Source organism: Athene cunicularia (assembly GCF_003259725.1).
Source record: "Athene cunicularia isolate RWA chromosome 5 unlocalized genomic scaffold, athCun1 chr5_part1, whole genome shotgun sequence".
Taxonomy (NCBI): Eukaryota; Metazoa; Chordata; class Aves; order Strigiformes; family Strigidae; genus Athene; species Athene cunicularia.
Genome location: NW_020799101.1, coordinates 35532950 through 35547804, shown reverse-complemented (window position 1 = coordinate 35547804; position 14855 = coordinate 35532950). Strand labels below are relative to the sequence as shown.

Below are 14855 nucleotides of genomic sequence, written 5' to 3'. Positions count from 1 at the left end.
AGGCGTGTCGCCGCCGGCCGCGCTTGGCGCGGGGCGCCCTCAGGGCGGGTCACGCAGAATCCTGCGGAGGCTTTTTGGTTCATTGGAGGCTCGAGTGCCCCCCGCCTTGGGATTCAAAACCAAATTAATTTTCCCCGAGAAATAGCTGGAGTGCAGTGGAAGCGGTTGGGCAGTCGTTGCCGTCTCTGGACGCTGTGCGAGGGTCGTCTTGGCGCCCAGTGTGGCGCAGAGCAAGGAGGGACGCGGGACGGAGCCACGTCTCCCACGGGAGGAGTGGGCAGGAGGGGGATGTGCCGCGGGGAAGGAGATTGTCCTTCCTCTCTCGGTCTTGTGACACAAGTGGACGCCCAGGCTGAGAGTGGAGTGGGGGGACAGAGCTTGTGGTCCGTCAACTTTTCCAAAGCGGTTTTAACGTATAGCGGGTCCGTGCGGGTGCGAGGTGACCCTCTGGCAGGGCTGGGAAGATGAGCCGCGGCGGGGACTCATTTCCTCCTTCGCGGTTATTGCGGTGAAACATGCTGAGGAAACGCTGTGGTACTGTGAAGCAAGAAATATGGGACAGCTAATCGCAAGGAGGAGCCTGCTTTATTTTCTGCTTTTCTTTGCTGGCCGTCATGATTTACAGGGTAGAAACGTGAAGAGCCAGCCCCGCTCTCCGGGGCACGGAGCCGTGGCGAAGATGCCTCAGAGTGTCAGAGACGGGGCTTTATCCTCAGAAGCGCCTCTCTGCCAGTGGGCTCCGTTCGGTCCTTAAAGGCAAGGAAGGGCTCGATAACCTGTGGTTATCAGGTGGCAGCAAGGAAGGCACGAACTTCGCCATGGGGTACGACAAAAGCTGGATCTCAAGGAATGAAAGCGAGCACACCTCGTACCAGGCTGTGGCCGGAGCTCTGGGCATGAGGAACGCCTCGGCCGGGCAGGCGGTGTGGCAGGGCGGGAACGGCAGCGAGGCTGGCGCTGCCGAGGGCGAGGAGCACGGCGAGGAGCAGACCTACAGGCATTTCACTACCACGGTGCAGGTTGTCATCTTCGTAGGCTCCTTGCTGGGTAAGTGAGTGTTGCTGGAGTTTTTTGTTGATGTGGCTTGTTTATCCTTATGGTCAGGGACTGCAGACCATAAGGTAACAGTAACTAGCATCATTTGCTGCCTTAGTGACTTTTCCTTTTGCATTTTAGGAGTATGATTTCAAGTTCCTCGTGGGTTTTTGATGTGTCAAAGCTATTACTATGAAATGGTATTCATCATAGATGAGGATTGGTACATTATATCTATGTGTTACTTAGAAAACTTTTCTATCAGAATTTAAATGGGTAGAAATTAAATGGGTTGATCGCACCCTTAATTTCAACTGTAATGGGATCTGTCCTTTTTGCCATAGAAAAGGCTGTGGAGTGTTTAAAATAATTTTTACTGAATTTCTGTTTCATACTGCAGTAATTTTGTATTTGTGTTCTGCAGATTCCAAATTCATATGTATAACCATGTGCAATCTTGCATACTTAAAGTAGGAATCATACACTTTAGATATAGTAATATATTGGCCATATAACTTTACAAATGTGTGTAAGTTTGCTTTCTAGGTGCTTATAGTATGTTGCTTTTTTAGGAATACATGTGTACTTCTTACAAAAAAAAAAAAAAGCAAAATAAGCTTTATGGTGAATTAAGTTAGCACTGTTTGGGAAATCAATAAGCTGGATTTCAGTAAAATGCCACTACTGTCTAAGTCATTCAAAGCTGCTTACTGGAAATGAGGCTTTTCACACAAGGCTTGACTGAAAAAGTCCCAGCTTTCTTAGGAGAGATCGGTAGGACCTTTTCGATGGTCGTTGGCTCTTGTTATCAAGGATTTGGGTTTGGTTTTCCTGATCTTGAGTAATGCTAAAATCCATTTCTGTGATCATGGTAATTAATTCTAATATTGATTTCTTCTTGGTAATATTTAGTATCACTTAAATAATTTCTGAGATGGTTGTAAGCATAGTCTTGGAACAGTGTTAAGCTCTGCACTCAGTCAGCAAACACTTACTGGTTATTACTGTAAATCACTGAGTCATTTGGCCTCAATTATGCATATGTCCAGTGGGGGTAATCCTCATGGTTTTTGCTTTTTTTCTATTTAGTGCATAGGTAGTGTGGGGAAAGGACTCTTGTTTTCTATATGTTGGGTAGTGCCTGGCACAAAATGACAGCCAGTAAATAGTGTCTTAAAAATAACAAGATTAGATGTGAAAAGTCAGAATTTTAGTTCATCTTTTGGGTTTTGAGCCTTAAGAGTATTCATTTGGCTCATATGTCCAGACTTACTTTCATGAGCATGGATCCTCCAATTTTATTTGAAGAAAACACTCTCATGTAATCATGCCTTCAGAAGATAGGAGTTTTTAAAAATCAACCAACCAGAAAATACCACAGGTATAAATTTTGCAAGATTACTTTAAATCATGGTTTGACGCTCCTGCAGTTTGCTTTTGAGAGGTGGAGTCTGTGAAAAGATTTGGACCTGTTATAAGGGGTTTATCTGCAGATTGGATGACTGGGAGGCTGATGAAGCTTCCAGATCAGTAATTTCTCTAGACCTATCAAAGAGCAAAACAGGAAAGCAAATAATGGATTTTTTAAAATATGAAAATGCAGTAGTCCAGTGACAAATGTTAGCAGTGGGCCTCATGAATTTACATGATGGAAGCCAATTTTAACTATTATTTTGTAACTGCCTTCTTTTCCAGTCTCCCTGCTGCCCCAAAACACTATTTTAAGAACATTTATGACACACCCTGTCATAACAGCTGAAAACTTGAGAGTCTTTTAAGAACATCTTCTCAAATCATCCCTGTGGATGTACTGTTATTCCCTCTTTACTGAATGGAAGCAAAGCCACAAAGAAGCTGAAGTCCTGATCTCCAGAACATCCCAGGGTTTTGGTGCCTGCATGCTCAACCCTCATACATGCCGGAAGTTTTGCTTGTGCACGTACTGCACGCTATCTCTGCATCAGCTGGCAAGAACAGCTTTGATATTTACCTCACACTTAGTCTTGCACAAACACAATTAATTGAATTTTCTTCGTTTGTTCTCTGCCATGGTCCTTAGAGTATGGGCGGCATCCAGCTCTTTCCTCCATCAGGTGAGCCCCTCCGTTGAGCTGCAGAATAGCAGTTCTTTAGTCCAGTGAGTCTCAGGTTCTTCTCTGCAGAGGGGACACCCTTCAAGGGGAATTGACTATCCTTCCCCTAAAGCATGAGATGGGGGACACCCTCCTCGGAAGTAGGATGTGTGGGCTTGAACCCTTTCTGGGGTGGGTGGATGTGCAACTTGTACATCCCACAGTGTCTGTGTGTGCCCAAGTCACTGCTGTTGAATAAAATATCACTACCCTTTTAAAAGGAGGAAATTTTTTATACTTCCAGCTTGAAAGGAAACAAACATATATGTCTTAGTCTTGATAATGAATACTGGGATCTGACATGAGCAGCAGTCTACAGCACAGAGAGGTCCAGGTCCTACAAGAGGGAAGAATTGCAGTTGGGGTTGTGAATTTAATTTGGGTTCCAGCTGCGGAGAAGAATGTGATAGAGATAGTTGTGAGAGATGTACACTGCATTTTTTCCTCCTGTTTATCACACTTACTTGAGACCTCTGGGGAGACTTGTAACAGTAGGAAAAATTCTTGTGTTAGTTTTTGCTGTATACTGAAAGGATAGTGCTATGGTACATGTTTCATGATACTTGCTGAGGGCAAGAAAGTCAAAGTGTTCTTTATGGTTACTTTCCAATACATTGAAAGCACATCCTCAATTTACTTATTTATTTTAGGTAGCAATAACAGTAGTAGATTCTAGAATTTTTGTTTGTCTTTAGAAAGGGTTATGTAGTTGTCACAAGCTTGCCAAAGCTTCAACCTGGATGTGACCTTAATGTGACCTTAACCAGCTAGAGGATCTAACTGGTAGGACCAGCCAGAAGAGGCTTGCTAATGGGCAGATTTTTTCCCTGTTGTTTTTTTGTTCTAATTTATAGAAAGCTTTCACTGTTAAAAATTTCTTCTGTAAAGAATCCTATTATTCCATGTATGGAATGGACAAAACATAATTGTTAGTCTAAAAATCAACTTAGAGCAGTTAGAGATGAGAGTTCTTCAGGTAACTGGTAGTTCTTCAGATAACAGGTCATGAGTTACTGAGTTAAGGAAGCTATAAAGTGCTTAATGCTACAGTTTTAAATAGCTCTTAATGTGGCTGAGTGGTTTGCACAAACTTCCTGCTGTTGCTCTTCCACTGCTTCTGTGGAAGTTCTTGCTTAGCAGGCCTATGATTTTAATATTCAAGGACTGAGGAATAAGATGAGGTAAATCTGCACCTTTGTGCTTTGAACCCAACTGGTACTACCTGGTATGCGCTCCTTTGGCACATGACGGGGCACTGGAGGGAAGAATTTGGTCAATTTAGTTATACTGATCATCAGCTCGGTTTGCCTCTGTGAAGGAAGGATTTGCAGTATATTCAAGACTTGCAAGCCATTTCTGTCTGTGGTACTTAGCTGGGTGCACGAACTGGGCAATTAATCTGGGGAGCTTTAAATGTTGATGAATTTACCTACCAAATGCACAAGACGATGTACTAGGTATGTATGAGATCAGAAGGCTTTGTTAATGCTGTCTTCATGGGCAGCTCCATGGCTGGTAATGGCAGTTCTCATAGTAATGGCCTTTCCTAGCCTGTAAACTATCAACTCGGGGCAGGGCTAGAATAAAACAGTGAAAACGCTTGCCACTGATGTTTCTTGTTCCACAGTTTGAACTGTGCTTGGATCAGGGAATGTGGAACAAGTGACAGAAAAAATACAAGCGTACTGAGCGTCAGCAGAAGAACAAGGAAAAGACCCGTGCCTCTCATTAGCACTCTTGTTTTCTGATCCACACCTGTACTTGGTACTCCCTGAAATGAAGAGAGTGGTTGGTGACTCAGGAAGTCTGGAATGACAAGTGCATGTGTAGAGATGTGTTTCTGGTGTGGGGTCAGGTGAGTTGCACTCAACAGTGTGCTTAGGCCATAGCTGTGCAAGTACAGAATGATTGAATCTGTTGCTTCTAAGAAAAGTTACTCTAGGAGGATAGAAGCCAAACCAATTATGTTGCTTCTGTCAACGCTCTGATATGAATGACTGTTTTTTGGACCCCTCAATTGCCTCCAATTGACTTAGCAAAAGGAAAACTAATGTGTTGAATTTCTGTGTGTAATGCAGCAACTTTAATTACCTGAAATACGAGGGAAAGCAAAAGGCACAAATTGGAAGAACTAGCTGATTTTATTGGACACTGGAATGATGCAGACGGGAGCGATGTGACATGAAAAGCAACACATGCTGTCAGTACTGATTCCTTTTGGTTGACTTAATCCTGTGTGGTAAAAGGTGACAAGAGGTTCAAGCTTTGCACATCCTAACTTGTTTTGAAAGGATGTAATAGTCATCAATGGAAGAACAAGAACAGTATAAATTTACTTTGAAATTGATTGCTTCATTTCCACTAATCCTGCACAGATCTATTTGCTCTGTGGTTCCCTGTGTATTCTTCCTGACTCAGGTTAGATAATCTTTTACTGCCTTGTAAGAACTGCAGGAACTGTTTTGTTTTTTCTGACCTGTGTTTCAGTCCAGTTCCTTCCACCTGCTGCCAAATGGATGTGGCTAAGATGATGAAGTCAGGATTACTTGTGGAAGTGAATGATGATTTGCAGTCATGGTAATACTGGCTAGGGTCTTTAGCTGGCAAATCCAAATGGTTACTGTCAAAGGGATGGTATTGTGAAGTTGATAAAAGGAAGGGTAAAATAAAATTTAAGTTTAGAACTACTGCCTTATCAAATTACTAAAGTTTTGAAGATGGAAACCATATTCTCTGTCCTCATGATTGGGGTTTTTTTGGCATGTCACCGTGTTTGTCTGTCTCTGGGTTCTTGTTTTAGTCTTTCTTCTGAGTCTGTCCACAATATTCTTCTGCCACCTACTGCCGTAGTAGCAGTGTGCAACAGTGATACAGATTCATAACAAAAGCACAGGTTTTTGTGGAGTTTCTAAAGCTGCTCCTCATTGTACAGGAGTAAAGTTCTCTTTGGGATTATTTTTTCTTCTTTAAATAAGAAAAAGAGATTTGGTGAGTTTTTCTGATTGTATAGGGTTTTATTGGGAAGAGGACTTCCAAGTACTATTAGAATGGTAGAGAAGGAAAATCTGTAGCATTGCCATGTCCATGGGAAGTTGGTTCCTCTTGGAGAATAGTTAGACTTCAGCTTTTGTATGATTTGTTGTGATCACAATGGTCAACACATCCCAGAGCAATGCAGGTTGCTGATGGTTGTGCCCATGACTCTCTTGTTGCGCAAAGAGTTGGTAAAGCTATGTTGAAGACATTTCTTCCGTTTGAGAAGCATTCTGTTAATTGACCTAGGAAAGTGTTTATTGGGTTTTGTTTTCCATTCTCCCCCTTCTGAGACCTGTGTAAACTGGGTACATTCTGGATTTTCTCGTTTGTTTTCTCATCATGAAGACCATACAGTGAGATGAAGCCCGTGCAGTGATCTCACTCTTACATTTTTGGGGGGCATATCTCAGGCTGTTTGGGCTTCTAATATACAGAGAATGATGTGAGGATAACTACAGCGTGGTAGGACTGCAGCTAGCACTGCAATATGTTTCAGTAAAGCACAGCAGAGCAGCCAGGCTGCAAAGGGGAATCATCTGTGCTGTTGGTGTTACTCATCCATTGTCCACTCACAGTTAGAAGAAATAGAGGCTTCAGATCTTTCAGTGGGAGGTCAGAGGAGTAGAGCAAAGTTTATAGGTAATTTTTCATTGGATTTAAGAATTTAAATTTGTAACCTGAAATTTATAGTATTTTTTAATTCAAATAATTTCTTCCCTCCACCTCCTCCTCCAGCATGACAACAGCAAAAAGCTCTAATGTATTCTTGGCTGCTATTCAAAACTGAATAAACAGTTTATGAAAATAGAGTATTTGAACATGGTAACTGTGAAAAAATACTAGCTGTTTGATTCAGAAGAACATGGAGTTACTGCTTTTACTCTTGTGGCTGTCACTAGTTTGAAAAAGGATACATGTGAACAATGACTTTTAAATAGGTGACAACTGATGAATGGCAAATCAAAGATGCTTTTGTTGTTTTTTTTTAAAGCTTGGGATGACATAGGTCTCCTTTAAAAATGAGTAAAGTTTTAATAGCTTCCTTTTTATCAAAGATTTGTCAGATCAGATTTACAATGAATGTAGGAATAGAGCATTATTGCTCTACAAGGGATATTTTTCTCTTGCTATTAGAGATAATCAATCTGCAGAGACTAATTATTACTTTAGTACAGCAACCAAAACCTTTGACAGAAGGAAGGGGAAGTGTTACTTCTGAGCTTTGGCGGAGAGAGGTCGCTGGAAGTGGCTGCGTCTGTTTTCAGTTGAGTGCAAGCAGTGGGGGGGGGCGGGCGTGGTGTCTTGGAAATCAAGAGGATCTCCAAAGAGCACTTGTAGCCAGTATGCACAGTGAGCTTAGCTTGAAAGGGAGATAAAACTGATGGGTGAAATGCAATGGACAATAGCACCTTCACTTATTCTCAGGAGATGGGAAAGTAAGACCAGGAATAACAGTTTTGAGGGAGATCAGCTGTGTCGCTCAACATGGATTTTCCACAGTTCACTTATTTACATACAAATTGACATACCATTAACCGCAGTTAAATGGGGAAGCTTATGAGAGTTGTGCTTTTACTGACTGTGGCATGGGTGTAGCTGAACGTTCGTATCTTGTTAGGCTTAGGTGAGATGGTATCCCATTATCATGGTTTGTAGTTTCTGTTCTTTTCATATTTCCCAGGTCTAAGAGTCTGCATGTGCTCCTGAGGTTATTTGAGTCTGTTCACAGTTTCCATGTTAGCCATGTAGATGAAACTGCATGAATTTCTTATTTAAAAAAAAGATTATTTTCAGACATTTAGGGGGAAAACCCCCATATTAGACTATTGATGAAAATTATTATGAGAAGGAAATGTTCTCAGTGCCAATGCCTGCTCCTCAGACTGAATATGCATCTTAGTAAAAAATGCACAGAAAGTATCCCAGATAATCCCAAATCCAGGAAGCTTTCCCAGACCTTGAAGATCAGTGCCTTAATTAGGGTTTGAGGAATGAGGCTCTTTGTTACTTGCTCTTTTGTCTTTCCAAATCTGTTTTGTACAGAAAGAAATTTTACTGGAAAGGCTGAGGATGCCCTGATACAGTTTGAACTTTGTTCTAGTGGTTATAGCACTTTTTGGGAAGCTCTGAGTTAGAACTGTTATCTCCTGGTTTCTAACCATGCTGTGACAATATCAAAGAGAGGTGTCCTTTGAAAAAAACAGTGTGCTTAGATACAGATGCCAGATTTCCAAGTGAAAGGTGAACCCCGGCTGCCTTCTGAGCATCCTGCAGGACAAGAAGAGGCAAGGCTTCAGACTTGCCCCATTTCCTGAGGATTTTCTGTGAGCTGTTTGGCTCCATCCTCTCCCTGTCCCTGAAACTGATTTTCATCTCCCTGTTTTGACATCTGTGCACAGAGATATAAAATGGAATTGTTAAAACACCTAATTTATAAAGGGCTAGGTCCTTTCTGGGATAAATCCTAAAGTAACTGGTGGTCTAGGTAATGTGTTTGTAAAGACAAAGGTATACTAGCATAAGGAATAAATATATGTATCTTGGAATAGCTACCAGTGAGGTTTGCCACAGGCATCTTCTATAAAGAATGAAGAGGGAATCTTTCAGTAAAGTATACTTCAGGTACCTGATTAAAGGCTAGACTGAGAGAATTTTTAAAGAATGAGGGTCATGTCTGCAGTAGCTCCAGGGGGGGGGGGGGAAGTCTGGGGATGGGAAGGATGATGTTTTGTGTCACTCTTAGAAAAATTGGAATTGTTTTAGATGAAATTTTCTAAACCAGACACTTTGCATAGATAAACTTTGTTCCCGATTAGCTGGAATAAAGTTTGACAAAGCAAAAAGTAACAGAAAATCAAGTCTAATAAGAAGCATCAGGTGAATGTAATGATATGAATAGTAATATTTTGATGTCATAATGGCATAGTATTAACATGTTACGGTATCATAACATTACAGTAATAATTTTCCCTTGCATTTTTGTATAGGTGGTTCTAAGCCTCAGCAATAATAGACCCTGAAGCAGTAAGCCCTGTTCAGGTTGTGCCCTTGATAAAGTCTGTCTGGAACAGGCATTATGCTTTTGCTTTTTATGTGTTTTCAGGTGAACTACTAAGCAGTTCTCTTCGGAAGAAAAATTGAGTTTGGGGAGTGGGTGAAGAAGAGGGGTTGTGAGAGCCTCTGCGGTCCCCGTTGCTATAGAGACCTCTTTTCTTCCAGCGCTTCAGCAGAGGCGCCTTGTCTGGCTCTGGCTGAGGGGCTGCTCGGAGAGCACCACCGCCTTTTCAAAGAGACGCGTTGGGGAAACAGCGATTTACCCAGTCTGGAAATGTGTGTTAGGCAATGATTTATACGTGAAATGCAAGTGCCTGGTATTCTGGGGACGCTGTATGCTAGAGTGTTCCTCAGACATGTGCTAGGGGGGTTAGCCGATGTCTTGAAACATTGTGTGTGTTGAGGATGCTAAACTGATCCCTTTTTAGGGTGCAACTGATTGATACCAGTCATTTTACTGTTTGTAGTCCCTGTGTGAGCACTTTAATGACAGCTGTGAACTAGAGCTGTTTAACTAAGTGACTGGATGTCATGTTTTGCTTTTCATTGTGAGTTGTTTGGTCAAATGTCAGTTGGTGTATATATCACTGATTGTTGTGAACTTCAGTGAAAGTTTAGATACATCAAGATTTTGTATATTGGATATTATGGGCAGTAAGTTAGTATTTCAGGCATGAATGAACCCAAGCACTTAGGACGAATTTTAAATGGTGTTAGTTCTGTTACACATCTCATTTATTGGCTTGCTATTGAGCAGGCACCATGAACACTTAAATGAGGTCTTTATTCTTTTATGTTCATCTTTAATAATTAATTTCTTATTTGTGTGGTATTGGAAAATGGAATTGCCATTTATTTGGAACATTTTTCAAGATCTAGGAATTTGTATATTTTTTTCTGACGCACCTCCAGAAAAGTTGGTGGTGTTTAGGTGCTGCTGAATCCTGTAGGCAGATAGAGGTGAGCCTGCTGCACTTCTGTGTCCTCATGTCCAGCCATAGCAAGGCTGAGCACACATTCCAAAGAGGTACATGTGCACACAGTACATACGTACATATATGCACAAGCAGCCACACGGACTGACAGAGAAAAAAAATGCAATACTTGTGCAAACACAAAGAGCACCAATGGTCTTGTCCTCTTCACCTCTCTGGCTTCTCAGGATGAAAGCCCATTAGTATAAAATACATAAGCATATACATATATGCACATCTGTATGGATCCCTCTGTAGTAGCTGCTCTTAGACATCCTGTCTACCCCGTAGCTGGGCCAGGATCCCCCAGTTTCCCAGATGCCTCACACACAGACACACACATGCAGACTGGTCTTTCCAGAGACAGGCCCAGAACCTCACCAGTAGCTGATCTCCAAATCCCAAAGTCTCTCCAGTAGCTGGCTTGGACCTGCTTGTCCTCCTCTAGCCAACTTTCAGAGCCCTCTTGACCTCGCTGGTTATCTGCCCAGACTTACTGCCACACTAATACTTGCTTCCTGAGCATCTTATTCTACTTTCTGCCTAGTCTGGCTTGGTGTTCAGTAGTGACATACACACCCACACAAATGCACACTCTTTGGTCTCTCTGGTCATTGCCGCTCTTCGTTTTTGGGCCCCGATGCCCCATGGTCTGACTCCGGTTACTGCACTTGCACCTTTTTATGCACACAGACCACTCACCCACGAGAAGAGTTGGAAATGGAGTTTAATGAGAAGATGGGATAGACTGTGCTGATCACGTGCAGAACATGCTCAGACAAGTATACTGACCAAATGCTAGTTTATAGTTGCTTTTATCCCCTTTTCCCTCTAGTCTCCCACACTTGTTCCTCCCCAAACCAGCCTGAACTTTCCCTTTAGCCACCTTTTTCCCTCCACCATAAACATCCTGTAAGTTTTGTACAATCCCAAAATGCTCATTCTCTACATCCCACAATGACTCCCATACATCTGGGCTAATGCCCCCTCAGTCTGAAGGGAGACCTGGACACCCTCTCCCACAGACTCATGGATGGGGACATACCTGGTCCTTGGGGCTGAGGCTCCCCTGTGACAGTGTGGGGACAGGTTGGGGCAGGAGTTCCTTTCTCTGAGCAGGTTATTAGGATTCTCCTGCCCTCCCCTCCTTCCCTGTTGTGTCTCTCTGCTCCTTTGTCCTCATGGAGGCCAACCTATAAGAACATTTTCTAATACAAGCTATAAACTACACTTCGTTTTGATAATTTGGGTATGATGAGACTCTGAGATCATACAGTAGATTGTATGTGTACTAGTGGGAATATCAATGTGAAGTGTTTTGCACAGAAAAACAAAAATGTATTTTATATACATCCTGCATATATTTAAGGAAAAGTTCCTAAATGATCAAGGTAATGTTTTGCTCTCCTGATGATTTCTTCTGATCCTGCCCCACGCCCTCCCAGCCCATCACAGATTTGTAAATAACTGCATTCTTGGGTGTCCAGTAGAGGTGGTCACTGGGGCGGCAGCTGAACTGAAAGTCCAATGACTTGGGACTTCTCTGTGTTGTTTTCTTTAAATTGCTGTCTCGGTATCCAACAAGTAAGGAGTTCTCAAAATGTTCTGAGAGTGTGTTAGGTACTGCTAGAAAGTTTGCAAATGGCAGAAATAGCAGTGAAACAATTATTGTATTGTACCTCTCTTCATTTCACTGCTGATTAAATGCTATCCTTGTAGGAAGTACAGCCTCTTGCCTTCTGAACATTACTGTTACATGTAAGCCTTTTTTATTTTTAGCATCTTTAAATTAGATTTAGCAGCTGGAAGCAGTGACAAGAATTGCTGCCTTGTAGTCAGCCAGCTTCCACAGAAACATTGCAATGAGAAGAATATCCTAAATTGGAAGGCTGGCTGGGTAAGAAATTGCATAACCTGTCATGGAAGGCATTAGATCAGCTGGACAATGCAAACGGCAATTATGGTAGCAACAAAAGCAATAGTGAACCTGAAGTGGTGGTGTCAGGGAGAGCTCTAATGGTCTTATTCTCCGCTCATGTTCTTTAGCTGTCATTGGGGATTGATGGGAGATCGCTGTGGACTGCTGCCTTTTAAAAGGCTTTGTTAATTATGATATTCAACACTGTAATTTACATTCTTCTCTATCAAGAATAGTCTGGCTTACTTCCTGACAAATGTGGTCCTCTCTTCTGATCTGCCAATCCTCTTGGGGGAAAAAAAGCCTATAATTTTTCTGGGGACAGAGACTGATTTTAGTCTGCTTTTTATTACCACCTTTGATTTACTCTCTTGTGTGTCAAAGCAATTCCATGCAAGAACTTAACAATTTCTTCCAGCAGACTGATAAAATACAAAGCGATCTTGCTTCTCATGTAACCGCTTGTATCTTTCTCCCCATACCTTGTGTCACTTGGCTTGTGTTCAGGCTCCGGCAGGCCTTACTTTTGTTGCGTGTCTGTATTTCTTATGTCATAACAATCATTTCTCTGATACTGTAGAACAAACAACAGTCAGTCATACAAGGGGCTATAGTAGATTTTCTACTGCTATTGCCTGAATTAATTGGAAAAAGTGGAAAATATTGAGGTAGGGTGGGTTTTGTTCTTGTTTCAATTTAGTATCTGTTTTTTAAGGAGTATCTAGAACAGACAGGGTAGTCTAATTTGCCTTTTCTATTTGTTGTATTAGGCTGTTTATTTCTGTTAGCCTTTTCAGAGGAGCATTAACTACAACCTCTTTGGGACTGTGTCAGTATGAATCAGCGCTCCTTTGTGCCTTTTGGCTTTCCCTAGCTTTTAGTTTAAATGTTTTCCTGCAATTTTCAGCCTGATTCCAGTTTAATTAAGGTACAGACAGCATGTCCTTCTTTTACAGGTCTGTCTTGTCCCAAAAGGTACCCCATTTCTTAATGTATATAAACTCCCCTTCTCAACATCACCATCTCATTCATTCTGAGACTCCAGATCTCTGCCTGCCCTTAGCATATAGAGCTATTAATAAGTCTCTTAGTGAAAATGATTATGAAGGTCCTGGACTTCAGTATCCTGGTTGATCACCTGAACTGAGCCTCCAGAACATCCTTCTGACACTTCTTGGTGTTACCAGTACTGATACAGACTGACTTATTGACCCTGCTCTTTCTTGTGAGCTATTGGGAGATCCCAAGAGGGCTGGTCCCTTTGCCCCTGACAGGCAAGTTACCGTGCAGTCTGTACTTACTCCCTGACATCTCAAAGCCAGCCAGTTCTGTGCCCAGTAAAGCAAATTCCTGCCTTGGAGTCCTTTCTGCTGCAGGCATGTCCAGTGTGCAAGAGGACAATCTTGCCCAGATGGGTACTGTCCTGCCCCAAGACTCTCATCCCCAGCACAAGAGCTGCAGCAGTGGAGATGAGGTTATGCAGCAGTGTCCCTGTAGGCCTCATCTGGGACCTTTGTATTTCTCTTAGCTGTTCCAGTTTCACCATTCCCAGCTGAAGAGGATGAGGGCCAGGAACTCCTTGTATTGTACACACACAGACACACAGAGACGCATACCCCCACCCCCCCCTGCATAGGTAATCATATGTGCTGTGCTCCAGCCAGTACCACTATCTGTTCCTGCACTTTGAAATGTTGAGCTTAACGTGTTACTTTTAAAAAAGTTTTATTACTTTAGCTTTCTCTTTTGCTTCAGTGATTAAGATTCCTCTCCTCCTACTGTACTGTACCCTTTGTAAGATGCTTAGCAGTGAAGAAAGATGTAGCCTATATGAGATAAACTGAGTGCGTGCATGCCCATGTGGGTGAGCATGTATGAAGCATTTACGAATACCTTTACGAATGCAGTCTCCCAGTGCACTCTTCCATCTTGGCTGCCCCAGTTCACTACACTCTGGTTATTTAGTGTCTACCTTTTGTCCTGTTGTTGCCTCTATGCTGGGTATGCTCAGCCCCCTTGTCAGGATCAGTGGACCACCTTGCAGACCTCTTCACATGCCACCCTCTCACATCCTCCACAGCAATCGCTTGGCAAATTCTCAGGGCAGCCTCAGCAAACTCCCACTTACCCAAGGTACACGCTACCAAAGGAATCAGGCCAGCCCCAAACTCACCAGTCTTGCTTGCCTTCACACTGTTCTTGGCTTTTCTAGTCAAAACAGTGGTACCACCTGCTCTGCTGGATTGCCCTTTGTTTGCTATGTGTACTCCCACGGCAGAGAGATGAGCATTAATCCTATTTTGTCTGGAGTAAACAAATGCTCTGTGCTGACTGGATATAGCATCCATCTCTTTTGCGGATACATTGTGTCTCACTCTTGTGTAGGTTAAGTCTGGAAGACTACACAGGTGTACAGTGACACTGTGTATATAACTACTAATCATCAGGAAATTATAGTGGGATGCCACCACCTATACTGTTCTTTAATATGTCCGTATTTTTTTGGAGGACATGTTTTAAAAGATACAGTTCTTATTTTGCTCGCTTCACCCAAACATTGATGCATTAATAGAAAAAGGGAACATTGCAAGGAACATCATGTACAGGTCAGCAGAATTACTAGAATACTTACAGAAAAAGCTGCAGAACTCAATAGTGTATTACAGAATGTTCTTTTACTTCACTTATAAAAATTTTTATCTATTA

The 14855-nt window shown here is 42.3% G+C and overlaps 1 protein-coding gene across 1 annotated transcript in view; it reads left to right on the top strand.

Annotated features, from left to right (window-relative positions):
- Nucleotides 1–7: 7 nt before the first annotated feature.
- The window catches only part of GPR176 (G protein-coupled receptor 176), a 44571-nt gene continuing 29723 nt past the window's right edge, over nucleotides 8–14855 (top strand). Inside the window, exon 1 of the mRNA XM_026850061.1 lies at nucleotides 8–1047. Within this exon, the coding sequence (XP_026705862.1) occupies nucleotides 819–1047 (229 nt within the window). The 5' untranslated portion in view covers nucleotides 8–818. The remainder of the gene's footprint in view (nucleotides 1048–14855) is intronic.